The sequence below is a fragment of the Chelonia mydas genome, chromosome 2 (genome assembly GCF_015237465.2).
Source record: "Chelonia mydas isolate rCheMyd1 chromosome 2, rCheMyd1.pri.v2, whole genome shotgun sequence".
NCBI classification, from domain to species: Eukaryota; Metazoa; Chordata; order Testudines; family Cheloniidae; genus Chelonia; species Chelonia mydas.
The window spans coordinates 89,385,437-89,400,548 of NC_057850.1; the positions used below are offsets into that span (position 1 = coordinate 89,385,437).

The 15,112-nt window shown below is 42.9% G+C and overlaps 1 protein-coding gene across 1 annotated transcript in view; it reads left to right on the plus strand.

The window, feature by feature from the left end:
* Positions 1-15,112, plus strand: part of LOC102929707 (centrosomal protein of 192 kDa) — a 207,766-nt gene that overhangs the window by 152,761 nt on the left and 39,893 nt on the right. The window contains exons 46-47 of the mRNA XM_043538822.1: positions 13,811-13,983; positions 14,364-14,487. Of these exons, the coding sequence (XP_043394757.1) occupies positions 13,811-13,983; positions 14,364-14,487 (297 nt within the window). The remainder of the gene's footprint in view (positions 1-13,810; positions 13,984-14,363; positions 14,488-15,112) is intronic.

Below are 15,112 nucleotides of genomic sequence, written 5' to 3' on the forward strand. Positions count from 1 at the left end.
GTCAGTGTTCTCTTTTCTCTGCCTCCTAACCTGGAAGCATACCTTATACTTCAGTTCTCAACTGTTGATCTGTCTTTCCTAACCACCTATTCCACCTTCTGAACTTAATAGGGAAGAAAAGGGAAAAATCCAGTGAGTGTAGGAGTCTTCTGCTGCTGAGATCTGCTTCAAAGTTCTCTAGCCAGACAGGAGCCCTACAGGAGAGGGCAGAATATCATCCACTCTCTTCCTCCCTGTCTTCCTCAAAGGCTCTGAACCCCTGGGGACAGAGTGCTCTTAAGATTCAACTCTGTCTCCAAGAAGTGATGCTTGTCTTGTCTTCATGGCCTGGAAGCCAACTTTAGAGCTTCTGGTGCAGGTAAAGCTACTTGGGAGTCGCAGTCCAAATTTACAGACCCCTGGCAGGCTGCATTACACCAGGATAAACCCAATTGTGCAGGCCCTTCTTTACTTTCAGAAATTTTGTGCTTCATTGGCCTGGGCCAATCTTATTGGGTAAAATCTACACCCTTCTTCTGCTAAATGTTTGTGCCCCATCGCGCCCCGCCCCCCCCCCCCCCCCCCCCCCAAGTATCAAAAAGGCTGCCACCACAAGGGATACTGGAACTGACTGCTGCGTACTTCAGTATTTCAGACCCTCTCCATTTCTCCTCAGACCAGTTCCCTCTGGGGCTGCCACTGTCTAATATAATTCTGAAGCAGATTCTTCCTGTGTGTATGATATGCCACCTGCTACTGAAGTGCTGTCTCTACCTGTGAAGATTCTGGGAAGAGTGCTTCCTCTTTTTCAGGCTTGTCAGGTCCTTACTTTACCAATGATATCCATAAATGAAGTTGCAGAATGGCTTCTTTTTTCTGGCCTAGAGTAATTATTCCTTTATTATGTTATTGAGTAATGAAACAAAAGTTTGTCACGTGGTGGGGAGGGTCCTGCACCTGGCTGCAACTTTAGCCTCTGGGTATAAATTAGGTAGGATTTAAATTCTGCGCCTCTCAGAAATGCTGAGGTGGTCTTTCTCCCACTTGCTGCTAATTTCTCTCCAGATCAGGGCAGATTTGATACCTTCTAGACCCTGCTCCCTACTTTGTTTTCTATGCAGAGTCCTAAAACATCCAGCACAGCCCTGGGGATTTAAACCCTCCCAGTCCAAATCAATAAAGATTACTAGGTTGTCTGCCCTTTTTTTTTTTTTTTTTTTTTTTTTTTTTTTTTTTAAGGGCAATGTACTGGAGCTCTGGCCCCTATCCTGGATAATAGTACCAAGTCCTCCATCAGTGCTGTGTCTTTGAAATGTAGCAACAGGATGGCCATGGCCTGGGATACAAGGAGGAGTCCTCCATTCCAAAGCCTTGTTGCTGGTTTCCTGAGTGAAATCTCTGCTTCTTTGAGTGTTGATCCCTAAGTGTATTTCATTGAGGGTATGCATGTGCTCCATGTGCTTCAGACTGGAAGACTTCTGCTAATGATGTCTGTTTGTCCATGGTTGCAACCTCTCATGGTCTGAATTGAGGATTTAAGGTGTGGTATAGACTGAGTGCCTCTCCAGTTCCATTCACTGCTGTGTGGTCTGAGAGGGACTCCTCCATTGTCCACAGAGCTGATCCTGTAACTTCGAACCTGTAAACATTTCTCAAGAAATTTTATTACTTAAAACTAACCAGAACTAATATCTGTTGGTTTTTAGGGACCTCTTCCACTCATGGGCTGCCCCAGCCTGGATGGGATTCACATTATGCCCAGGTTCCCAGGGTTCGTGATGCATCTGGGGCAGGAGACAGTTCTTGGTCAGCAACAACCATCAAAGGTGCCTGTACTGCCTTGGAGAAGCTCATATTTTGGCTGGGTACAGTATCTGCCAGTCTTTTCCAAGCAGAACCTGGCAAGCATGGGAATTCAAACTTAGGATGCTCCACAAGGAGTATATTTTTATGAGGCCTCAGTCCGATCCAAAGTGGGCAGACCCCCTCTTCTCATCATGCAGAGGTGTTAAGGAATGTTCCATCTAGTACTGTCACCTCTGACACATGGGTGAGCAAAGTTAGAGCTAAGAAGACCTCTTCCCCAACTCACCATGAGGCTAGAAAGCCCTCTTAAAAAGCCTAAAGAAAAATCCACTTCCAGAGCCATGTAAATGAAAAGGGGTACTTCCCTGATATCCTTCTCAGCTGAGTGACTCTTCATGCTCTGTTCTGAGATTCAAGAGCCTATAAAGGACACAGTACCAACCCACGGGTTTTGAGGAGTCAGAGAGCCTTTTCATCGGCACCATTGACAGAGGAAGGACTGTCAATACCAAGAACGGAGTGTAACAAGCCAAGACCGGTACAACCACCTCTACCATCAAAGGATACATGAGAACTTCATGGACTGTTGGTACTGACACGAGCGCATAAGGAAACACCAGTGTCCAAGAACAGACAAATATACCACTCCTGAGGATATTTTTTGTCGTTCTGAACCCAGAATCCCCCCTTCTAATGGACCTGGTCTTTACAAGGATAATTTTAACACTAGCAGTCTGCAAACGCTACAAGAGAAACTGATATCTCATTCTAACTACTAGTTGCATTAGTGCTACGTAGACTGTACCAAGGGCACCACAAATGGAACTGGAACTCTCATTTTCCTCTTCAGGGGAATCTCTGACATGGAGATGGGACTGACATCACCCCACCAAGAGCTATAAGCCCAGACAGAGAAGTTAGAATGTCCTGGGCTCTGCCACAGCCTCATAATATGGGGTTCCCTTCCCTCACCCCAGGACTGTTGGTATCCTCTATGCCAGGGGTTCTCAAACTTAATTGCACTGCAACCCCCTTCTTACAACAAAAATTATTTCATGCCCCCAGGCGGGGGGATGGAAGCCTGAGCCCGCCCAAGTCCCACTACCCTTGGTGGTCCTGCAAGCCCCACAGCTCCAGGCAGGGGGGCCAAAGCTGAAGCTCAAGCGTTTCAACCCCGGGCAGGAGGCCTGCAACCTGAGTCCTGCCACCCAGGGATGAAGCCCTCATGTTTTGGCTTTGGCCCTGGGCAGTTGGATTCGGGCTTCAGCACTGGGCCCAGCAAGTCTAAGCCAGCCCCACTGACCCCATTCAGGGTCCCGACCCATAGTTTGAGAACTGCTGCTCTATGCCTTGGGGCCCTTCTCAACCTACGTTGGATCCCTCTCATTGGCCGTACTGGGGACTGTGGATAATATTCCAGAATTGGTACATGCTCATCAAGAGCCATCCATCCATCCATTCTCTGCCCTTCCCACCCAAGAGGTCAGCCAGAGCGCTCTCAGGAACTTGAGGAAAAGGTAGAGCCAGTTCCAGTGGTACTGCCAGTTCCAACAGGAGTATCTTCATCTCCTGATGAGGTGCTTGCCTCGTCATCTCCGCCAGTTGACCATAAACAGTTTCAAGATTTATTGAGGAGAGTTGCAGATGAGCTCTGGATTCCTCTGAAGGAAATTGAGGAGACACCCCACAAACGCTTGGATATGTTATAGAGTATGGGACCTAATAGAGTCGCACTCTGTTAACAAGGCCATGTTGAAGCCTGCCAAGATGAAGTGACATACTCCAGAGACATATGCACCGAGCCCCAAGAGGACAGACAAGAGGAGCTTTGTTCCAGCCAAGGGAGCAAAGTTTGTATTTGCTCATCTTGCCTTGAAATCTTTTTGGTTCAGACAGCCACTGACAGGATTAGGCAACCACTCCCAGGTCCACTCCTTCAGATGAAGAGGCCAAATGTGTACATACCTTCTTTGGAAGGAGAGTATTTGTCTTCCAGCCTGCATTCTGAATAGCTAATTACCAGGTCTTGCTAATGAGAGATGATGTTGTCAACTCTTTGAAAATTTCGGAATTTCAGGCCCTTATTGATGAGAATAGTCTGGCCAGAACATCTTTACAATTTTCATTTAGCACAATCCATACATCTGATGGCTTTTGGGATGCATTGTGAATCCTGGCTGCATTCTGCAGGATCCCTAGGGAGGTTCGTTCAACTGTAGTGGGTATGCCCTTTGATGGAAAATAACTTATTTAATGAAAAAAGTGAGTCTTTACACTCATTAAAGGACTCAAGAGCAACTGTATGCTCCCTAGGTTCATACACACTGTCACTGAAGAGGATGTAGCATAGCCATATAAACTGACACAATTACCACAAGTCGTCTGCCACCAGAGGGGCTATGATGCGACAGAGGGTGCAGACAGACTACCATAACGCTCCCCTTTCCTCTTTCTCCCTCATCTTCCTTTCAACCACAACCTCCAGCAAGAAGATTCTTTTGATGGGATTTCCAAGAGTTGCAAATGAGTTCAGATGCTATCTCGTTGTAACCCAGACATCCAGTTTGGTGGCTGCCTAGCCCATTTTTCCCATATTTTGTGGATGATAACTACAGACAAATGGGTCTTTGATATAATCCAGTTCAGCTACACCGTACAATTCATTTCCCATTCATTTTTCAAGGAACATTCACAAGAAGATGTTCATTCAAGAGGTAGACACGCTGCTTTAGTGGGAACCATAGAAATGATGCCACCCTCACAAGACTTCAACTTCCCTGTCTAAAAGCTTGGCTCAGGATAGTATACATTATGCCATTTTGGAGTTAACCAGCTTGTGTTACCACCTGCCCCGCCAATGCTGTGTGCCTTACATGTTATGCTGCTGTGGCTCACAGCCCTGACCCCAATATCCAGAATACAAGCATGCAGGTCACACTCTGGCTTCCACTTTTTCCAGTTACTTTTTTCAGGATGACCCCAACTCCCACCAGTCCCGCATTTTCCCCATAACCATCTGCCCTGTAGTGTGCAGCCCTTTGCTGAAGGCTTACAGAAATTGTTTGCTGCTCCCTTTAAAAAGACAGTGCCCCACAGCTCATTACCTTAACTCGATTAACAAACACTATTTTAATCGAAGCACTGAATTGCTTTATAGTAAAAGTAACCAAACTAAACAAAAGGTGATAGGTTTAAGTGATATCAAGTATAAGGAACAAAGATTGAAAGTGTTAAAAGCAAACAAAAGTAAAAAATACAATTCTAAGACTAAAACTTGATTTCAGCAAGTTACAGTCTTTGCCGAAGCATGTTTCTCACCTATACTCAACTCCCAGAGACTTCAGTACCCTTGGTAGAAGGATCCAGCATTCTGTGATTTCAAGAGCTCTGACCCCTTTAGTCCATCAAGTGATGGATGCCAAAATGGCTTTTTCTCTCTCCTTATATCTTACCAAAGTCCACTGACCCTTTAAGAGACAGGAAGGCTTCCTGGTGGTGCAGTTTCCATCCCCCATTGAAATTTTTAAACAATTGTCTGTCTTCATTTGCTCTTCTGATGAGCCTTTTTTTAATCCTGCATATAAATTTGCTTAATTTATATCGGACACACATTCAGACAGGTGGAACCACATCCTTTTATCTGGAGCTAACGTAGCTTAGGCATTGCTTGCCAAATACATTTTAAGAACATATTTCCAGACCATAAAGCCCTTTGTTTACTGGATATACATTCCCACAAGAATATTAGTGATCAATGATTTATTAGTTTTCTAGTGTATATTACATGCCACCTTTTGGGTATGTATCATGACAACAGCGTGCCAATTGGAACTAGTGTGTTCTTAGAGTTACAACATGCCAAATACACACACTATGGACAAGCTAATCACACTTCACCCTGGAGCGAGGGACTCTTTGGGTTGGTGGTAGTGCAGGGACAAGGTGTGCATAGGAGTTCCCTTCATCCCACCCTCACCACAGAAGACATGGATTAGATGCCTCCCTCATAGTATGCCCACAAGGAACATGGACACCCTAAGAGTCCAGGATGCATATAAATCTCCTAGAAGTGAGAGCTGTTCAAGAGGCCTGTGTGCAATTCTTATTGCTTATACAATCCCAACATATTCAGGTGATGTCAGACAAAATAAGTGTTTTACATCAGTAAGCGAGGGGGAGCAAGATCCATTCTCCTCTGCATAGAGTTGGTCAGTCTGTGGAATTAAGGTGATTTGGTGATGAATACACCATCAGCGATACACCACCTGGGGAATACGGAGTACATTAGCAGACAGCCTCAGTAGATACTTGTTGAGCAACCACAAATGAGAGATACCCGACTCTGTGGTAAAGACTATATTCAGGCAATGTCACAAGAAAACAGGAAATCCAAGATATATTGTTCCAGAGGAGTGTAGGGCTGGGACTCCAAAAGGAATTCCTTCCTAATCTTAATGTTCACACACCACCACCCCCAAGTTCCTCTCTTAACTCATGTCCTCATGATGAGGCAATGATCATTATCCTCATTGCTCCCAGGTGGCCTGAACAGTTCCTCAACCTTCTCCAGCTGTCAGAACAACCATACATCAGTCTCACACCTTTCCCAGATCTCTTGATACCAGATATGGGCCAAGATCAGACATCCCAATTCAGTGCCTCTTCATCTTGTGGGGTGATATTTGTACGGGCATTGAATGGACACAGGCATGTTTTGTTAATGGTTCAGGTCATCCTTAGCAGCAAGAAGGAATCCACCAGAATATGCTGTTCAGCTAAGTGGAAGCATTTTTCTGTTTTAGACCCAGAATCACCAGATGTCCCCAGAAGAATCAGACATTTCCAGTATCTTAGAGTGCCTGCTCACTCTGAAGTCTCTGGTCTTTCCCTTAGCTCCCTTTGAGTGCACTTGGTGGCAATTAGCCCCTGCTCCCCTCTGCAATAGACAACCATTTTATTTTTACCCACATCAGAACTGTGTAGTGAAATCCTTTCCTCCAGTAAATAAACTTGATCCAACATGGGACTTTCATTCGGTCCTCTCAGCATTAACGAAGCCGCTGTTTGAACCTTCAGTGACATGCTTCATCTCCCATCTCTCTATGAAGGTCACCTTTTTGGTAGCTAGCACATCAGCTAGAAAGGTCGGTGAATTGGGTGTCCTTATGAATGAACCACGGTACACTATTTTCTATGCTGACAAATGTATATTGAGATTACCCCCGAAATTCACCCCAAAATCCACTTGGATTTTCACCTAAACCAGGCTATATGTTATCATAGATCCAAAAGATCGGTACTGTGCTTCCAGCTTTGGAATAGTCTCTTAAAGGAATCCTTGTGATGTGCCCGATTCCCCAAGGGGAGCGGGTGGGGTGTCTCTTCCTTCAGGGTAGGCCATGCAGTCTTATTGCTTCTAACGACTGAACTGCTAAGTCTTCAACTCCTGCTTCACACTGTGAGCTCTGCTCAGTGAGCACAACTGAGAGACTCCTGGCAGAGATGTGTACATTCTTCAGGGACTAATGCACCCCAGCCAGTATTTGTAATGACTCCCCAAACAGTGTTTTCAAAACAGAATAGGATTTATTAGTCAAGAGGAACACAGCTTTGAAAATCCTTAGGTCAGCATACAGAAATGAAAGTTAAAGTCCATTCTGTTCAGCTCAGAGTAATTCACCAGCCAAGCTGTAGTGAACTCCATTTTCAGGAAAAAAGAAAAGGAGTACTTGTGGCACCTTAGAGACTAACCAATTTATTTGAGCATGAGCTTTCGTGAGCTACAGCTCACTTCATCGGATGCATCGAAGTGAGCTGTAGCTCACGAAAGCTCATGCTCAAATAAATTGGTTAGTCTCTAAGGTGCCACAAGTACTCCTTTTTCTTTTTGTGAATACAGACTAACACGGCTGTTACTCTGAAATCCATTTTCAGGCTGTCTCTCACTGGCACACTGACTTCCTTCCTTAGTCAGTTCCTACGTGAGAGAGGTCCCAGCCTCTTCTAGAAGCCAATACTTATTCCCTCCACCTCACACTCTGTCCTTTGTTCTCGAGCTGGAATCTTTGCTCATCTTTCCTGCTGAGTGTTTCAATCCATGAGTCATTGGAGCTTGCACTGTCTCTGGACACAGTGTTGATCTGGATTGGTTTCTGCCAGGTCCTTAAACTATGTTTATACAAGCACTTTTGTTGGTATAATTTATGTTGCTCACGGGTGTCAAAAAAACATCCCTCTAAGCGACATAAGTTACACCGACAGAAATGCCGGTGTAGACAGTACTACGTCGCCAGGACATGGGCTCTCCCGCTACTGCCATTCGGTGTGGTGGTTTAATTAGGTCAACAGAGAGCTCCCTCCTGTCGGCATAGAACAGCTAAATGATCAATCTTACAGTAGCACAGCTGCATCGGTACAGCTGTGCTGCTGTAAGTTCGCTAGTGTAGACATGTCCTTAATAAGTCTGTTCATTCCACCCAAACTGGTGGTTTTCATTTTTTCCCTAGTTTAGGCCATTCTTTGGAATAAATTGAAAAAGAAATAATAATCATAGACTTTAAGGTCAGAAGGGACCATTATGATCGTCTAGTCTGACCTCCTGCACAATGCAGGGCACAGAATCTCACTCCACCCACTCCTGTAACAATCCTCTAACCTATGTCTGAGTATTTAAGTCCTCAAATCGTGGTTTAAAGACTTCGAGGTGCTGAGAATCCTGCAGCAAGTGACCCGTGCCCCACGCTGCAGAGGAAGGCAAAAACCTCCAGGGCCTCTGCCAATCTGCCCTGGAGGAAAATTCCTTCCCAACCCCAGATATGGTGATCTGCTAAACCCTGAGCATGTGGGCAAGACTCACCAGCCAGACACCCAGGAAAGAATTCTCTATAGTAACTCAGATCCCATCCCATCACAGGCCATTGGGCATATCTACCGCTAATAGTCGAAGATCAATTAATTGCCAAAATTAGGCTATCCATTATATCATCTCCTCCATAAACTTATCAAGTTTTCTCTTGAAGCCAGATATGTCTTTTGCCCCCACCACTTCCCTTGAAAGGCTGTTCCAGAACTTCACTCTTCTGATGGTTAGAAACCTTCGTCTAATTTCAAGTGTAAACTTCCTTAGAATAGAATAGAATATCAGGGTTGGAAGGGACCTCAGGAGGTCATCTAGTCCAACCCCCTGCTCAAAGCAGGACCAATCCCTAACTAAATCATCCCAGCCAGGGATTTGTCAAGCCTGACCTTAAAAATATCTAAGGAAGGAGATTCCAACACCTTCCTAGGTATGGCTGGTTGATATCCATTTGTTCTTGTGCCCACATTGATACTGAGCTAAAATAATTCTTCTCTCTCCGTGGTATTTATCCCTCTGATATATTTATAGAGAGCAATTATATCTCCTCTCAGCCTTATTTTGGTTAGGCTAAACAAGCCAAGCTCTTTGAGTCTCCTTTCATAAGACAGGTTTTCCATTCCTCGGATTATCCTAGTAGCCCTTCTCTGTACCTGTTCCAGTTTGAATTCATCTTTCTTAAACATGGGAGACCAGAACTGCACACAATATTCGAGATGAGGTCTCACCAGTGCCTAGTATAATGGTACTGACACCTCTTTATCTCTACTGGAAATACCTCGCCTGATGCATCCCAAAACCACATTAGCTTTTTTCATGGTCATATCGCATTGGCGGCTCATAGTCATCCTGTGATCAACCAATACTGTGAGGTCCTTCTCCTCTTCTGTTACTTCCAAGTGATGCGTCCCCAGTTTATAACAGAAATTCTTGTTGTTAATCCCTAAATGCATGACCTTGCACTTTTCACTATTAAATCTCATCCTATTGCTATTACTCCAGTTTACAAGGTCATCCAGATCTTCCTGTATGATATCCTGGTCCTCTGTATTGGCAGTACCTTCCAGCTTTGTCATCCGCAAACTTTATTAGCACATTCCCGCTTTTTGTGCCAAGGTCAGTAATAAAAAGATTGGTCCCAAAACCGATCCCTGAGGAACTCCACTAGTAACCTCCTTCCAGTCTGACAGTTCACCTTTCAGTGTGACCCGTTGTAGTCTCCCCTTTAACCAGTTCCTTTTCTACCTTTCAGTTTTCATATTGATCCCCATCTTTTCCAATTTAGCTAATAATTCCCCATGTGGAACCATATCAAATGCCTTACTGTAATCGAGGTAAATTAGATCCACTGCGTTTCCTTTGTCTAAAAAATCTGTTACCTTCTCGAAGAAGGAGATCAGGTTGGTTTGACACGATCTACCTTTTGTAAAACCATGTTGTATTTTGTCCCAATTACCATTGACCTCAATGTCCTTAACTACTTTCTCCTACAAAAGTTTTTCCAAGACCTTGCATACTACAGCTGTCAAACTAACAGGCCTGTAGTTACCCAGGTCACTTTTTTTACCTTTCTTAAAAATAGGAACTATGTTAGCAATTCTCCAGTCATATGGTACAACCCCTGAGTTTACAGATTCATTAAATTTTTTTGCTAATGAGCTTGCAATTTCGTGTGCCAGTTCCTTTAATATTCTTGGATGAAGATTATCTGGGACCCATGATTGAGTCCCGTTAAGATGTTTAAGTTTGGCTTCTACCTCGTATGTGGTAATATCTACCTCCATATCCTCTTTCCCATTTGTCGTCCTACCATTATCCCTAAGCTCCTCATTGCCTCAGTCTTTAATGAGGCTAAAGTATTTGTTTAGATATTGGGCCATGCCTAGATTATTCTTAACCTCCACTCCGTCCTCAATGTTTAGCGGTCTCACTTCTTCTTTCTTTGTTTTCTTCTTCTTTATATGGCTATAGAACCTTTTACTATTGCTTTTAATTCCCTTTGCAAGGTCCAACTCTACATGGCTTTTGGTCTTTCTCACTTTATCCCTACATGTTCTGACCTCAATAAGGTAGCTTTCCTCGCTAATCTCTCCCATCTTCCACTCCTTGTAGGCTTTCTGCTTTTTCTTAATCACCTCTCTAAGGTGCTTGCTCATCCATCTTGGATAACAATTCCTGCCTAAGAATTTTTTCCCCTTTCTTGATGCAGGCTTCTGATAGTTTCTGCAACTTTGACTTGGAGTAATTCCAGGCCTCCTCCGCCTTTAGATCCACAGGTTCTTCAGTCCAATCCACTTCCCTAACTAATTTTCTTAATTTTTTAAAGTTAGCTCTTTTGAAATCAAAAACCCTAGTCACAGATCTATTTTTGTTTATCCTTCCATTTAGTTTGAAATGAATTAGCTCATGATCGCTCGAACCAAGGTTGTCCCCTACAACCATTTCTTCTGTGAGGTCCTCACTACTCACCAAAACCAAATCTAAAATGGCATCCCCTCTTGTCGGTTCAGCAACTACTTGGTGAAGGAATCCATCAGCTATCGCATCCAAGAAAATCTGAGCCCTATTATTATAATTACTAGCACTCGTCGTCCAGTCTATATCTGGGAAGTTATTCTCCCATGATCACAAAATTCCCATTAGTGTTTACTTAATTAAAAACATTAAAGAGGGCTCTATCCATATCCAGATCGGATCCCGGAAATCTATAGCACACCCCAAGCACTATCCCAGGGGAGGCTCTAGTAGTTTTTTCCTCAATGTGATTTTTGCCCAGACAGACTTTCATTCCATCACTTCCTATTTCTTTACAGTCTACCTCATCATTGATATATAATGCTGCTCTACCACCTTTGCCTTTATTTCTGTGTTTCCTAAACAGCACATACCCTTCAATACCTGTGTCGAGTCATGACTACTATTCCACCATGTTTCTGTTATCCCTATAATATCTGGTTTCACTTCTTGCACCAGTAGCTCTAGTTCCTCCATTTTGTTACTAGGCTCCTCACATTAGTGTACAAACATCTTAATTTTTGCTGTTTGTCCTTGTTCACATTCTACCACCAGTATCATCTATTAGACTGGTATGTACCCTACCCTTCCTCCTTATGTCCATTCTCCTACCCATGGCTGTATCCTTTCTTACTTCGTTTTCTTCCCTCTCAATGTTAAATCCGGTGTGGAGTTTACCTGGACATCTCCCAACCATCTCCCCCGAATTCCTAGTTTAAAGCTCTCTTGATCAGTTGTGCCATCCGCAATCCTAGAAGTCTATTTCCCTCCTTACTCAGGTGAAGTCCATCCTTAGAGAATAGTCCTCTGTCCATGAATGCTTCCCAGTCGCCATACATCCCAAAGACCTCCTTATAGCACCAGTGCCTGAGCCATTTGTTGAGCATCATAATCTTGTCACGCCTTTGTTGCTCTTCTCTAGGAACAGGCAGAATCCCACTGAAGATCACCTGAGCCTCAATTTCCTTAAGCGTCTTCCCCAGCCTGGCATAGTCTCCCTTGATACGTTCCAGTGAAAATCTAGCTGTATCATTTGTTCCCACATGAAAGACAATCAGTGGATTCTTTCCCGCTCCCATTAGGATCCTCTTTAGCCTGAGGTCCACATCCCCTATCTTAGCACCCGGCAAACAGCACACCCTTCTGTTCTCTGGATCAGCTCTTGTTACAGGCCTGTCTATTCTTCTCAGTAAGGAGTCCCCAATCACGTAGACCTGCCTTTTCCCCGGCGATGGTGTGATTCTCCAGTCTATCCCCTGTTCCCTCTGGCCACAAGTCCTCTCGATTCCTATTGTCCCTTGCAATCCTCTGCAACCCATCCCATATCCTGGGGCTCATATTTGGTGGTGTTATCTCCATTGACACTTGCCCTCTTCCAATAGGACTAGCTGCTCTTCTCTTTTTCCTTGCCCTCTCACCTTCAGTGACCACCTGCTGTGTCCCTTCATTTTCCAATTCCACGAACCTGTTCCTGAGCTCTGTTTCTCCTTCACTAGCCTGTCTATTCCTCTGCCTGGCTCTTAGTCATATGCTTCCACTGTCCACACAGTCTCCCCTGAGGGTCTTTGAATCAAAGATGAGTTTTGTGTTAACTAGCCTGTTTTATCTCCAGTGTCGCCATCTTTTGTTGTATCAGAGAAGGAATCATTTTGGAGTCAAGCAAACTATCTTACAGAAAGATTTAGAAGAGTTGTGGGTTTTTTTAAAGATCATAACAAGAGACAGATGAGAATCAAATCCAAAATAACTAGGTGGTTTAAAAATTGCATCCAAAAGCAAGCTAATCAGCTGCATCCAAAATCGTTATACCTTTTTGTAATAGGTATGACAACTCTCTAGGACCAAAGGATAGAAGTATCTTTTTTTTTAAAATTTTTTAATCACCTGATTACTTCCGCACATATTAATCTGGCAATGTCAACTATTTTTTTTTTGTGAACTTCTCTGCTGACATTTGTTGACCATGCTCCAAGCACAACTTTGAAGTATGCCCAGCTCATCTGGTTCCCTGCTTGCGACTTCTGCTATCAGAAATTTTTTCTGGGTGGGAAGTAAGATACATTAAGGGAAAATTACTTGCAAGTTGCATTTGTTTGTAGTTGTCCTCTTCTATCCTCTGTCTCTCTCTCCTGCCTTACCTCAGAGTGTTGCTTGGAGTTATGACCTCATTATCTAATACTTTGCTCTGGAAACGTCAAACTAGGGCGGGGGTGAGAAGTAGTAAGTTCAAAAGTCGACTTACTTCTGGTAGGAAGAGCTATTATGCTGTCAACAATTTATGTTGCTGGGCAAGATGTCAGGAGACTACTATGAAATTTAGAATTACCAACAAGTAATTTTCCCTCACCAGTTGCTAAAATGCAGCCTTCTCTCAGAATATCATTTGATACTTTTCAAACTTTATGTAAACTAAACTACCCACTGTCATATGCCAATTATATATGGCTACTGAATGGTTTCCTATTAATGGAAACTTCAATTGAAATTGAGGCCCTGGTAAACTGAGAATATGTATTAGTTTCAGATGCTAAAATCAGAAAATCAAATTAGTGCTCAAAAGAAAAACAAAATGTTGCCATGGTTAACTAACTTTGCATAAAGAAATTACTTTTGTCTGCAGTGAAAGCTTTTTCTTATTTCATTATTTCATTTCAGACTTGGAAGCTCTGAGACACATACCAACACAACTTTGGATGTTCTTCCAGTTAAAGGACCTCAGGGTCCCCCATTATCTTTAAATATTGACGACCCTGTTCAGAATAAATTGATTTCTCGAGAGACATGGGCTGTTCAGCCTGAACACTTAATTTTGACATCTCCTTCTATTAGTGAGTATTTTTTTAAGTTTGGATAAGTAAAATAACTGGTCTAACTAGTGAATGTTCCTAACCTACTGTAGTATGTAAGTTTGGCTTTGGTGATATCTTTCTATAGTTCTATTGAATTTCCTCACCAAATAGTCTGAGCTGTGGTTTTGGTTTGTCAGTTGAAGTTGCTTTCAGAATACCCTGAGTTACCAGAATGTGCCCTGAAACAGAGATTCTGAGATTAATTAATTTCTAAAATACACTCCATTGCCAGCAAGAAGAACCACCAAGGTACGAAGCATGACAGAGGGGCGTTAAATAGCAAACAGTTTCCTTCTTAATCAATGGAGCTGTCAGTTTTTGGTCTGCTGAACTAAAACATGTTTTGTATTGCACAATAGGTGGAACAGCAGAAACTGGACATATACAAATTATGAACAATTGTAATAGGTCATTGAAATTTGAACTTTCTTGGCCAGCTCATTGTCTTACAATAACACCTCAACATGGAGTTATTGAGCCGGAGTAAGTCTCTTTTCATTGTTCTTTTTCTACTATGAAAGATAAGTGGATTTTTGCAGATGGTACTGGATTTTTTGCTCTTCATTGAATCTGGTAAAAGTTTGATCTTTCATGAATATACATACCACATAGGCCCTAATATTAGATATTTTACTGTTATTTTTGGTGTTTGAACAATTAATCGTAATTGGAAATTAAAATTGGATATGATTTATCTAAAAGTCTTTGAGATCAGTTATATAATTTCTCACTAAGCACATACCACTATAGCTATGCCAGTATAACTCCACATGTGAACACATTTCTCGAATAAATGTGATTTTTATTTCAAGTATAATTGTATGGAGTAATTATACTAGAGTAAAGTCACTTATTCCAGAATAGTGTCCACACAATAAGTTACACCAACATAGATATATTGGTATATTATATTGCTATAGTTCTGCTGGTCAGTTTTCCAGTGTAAAAAGCCTCTCATGAAGGATCTTATCACTGGGTAGGATTGGAAAAGAGGGGTGCCTACTCATTAATGAGGCCATTCTGGACCCAGCTAGAACCACTTGGCAAATTCCAGCATTGATATTACCTACCTACAAGCAGATGGACAAAAAATATTATGTCCCAGCGT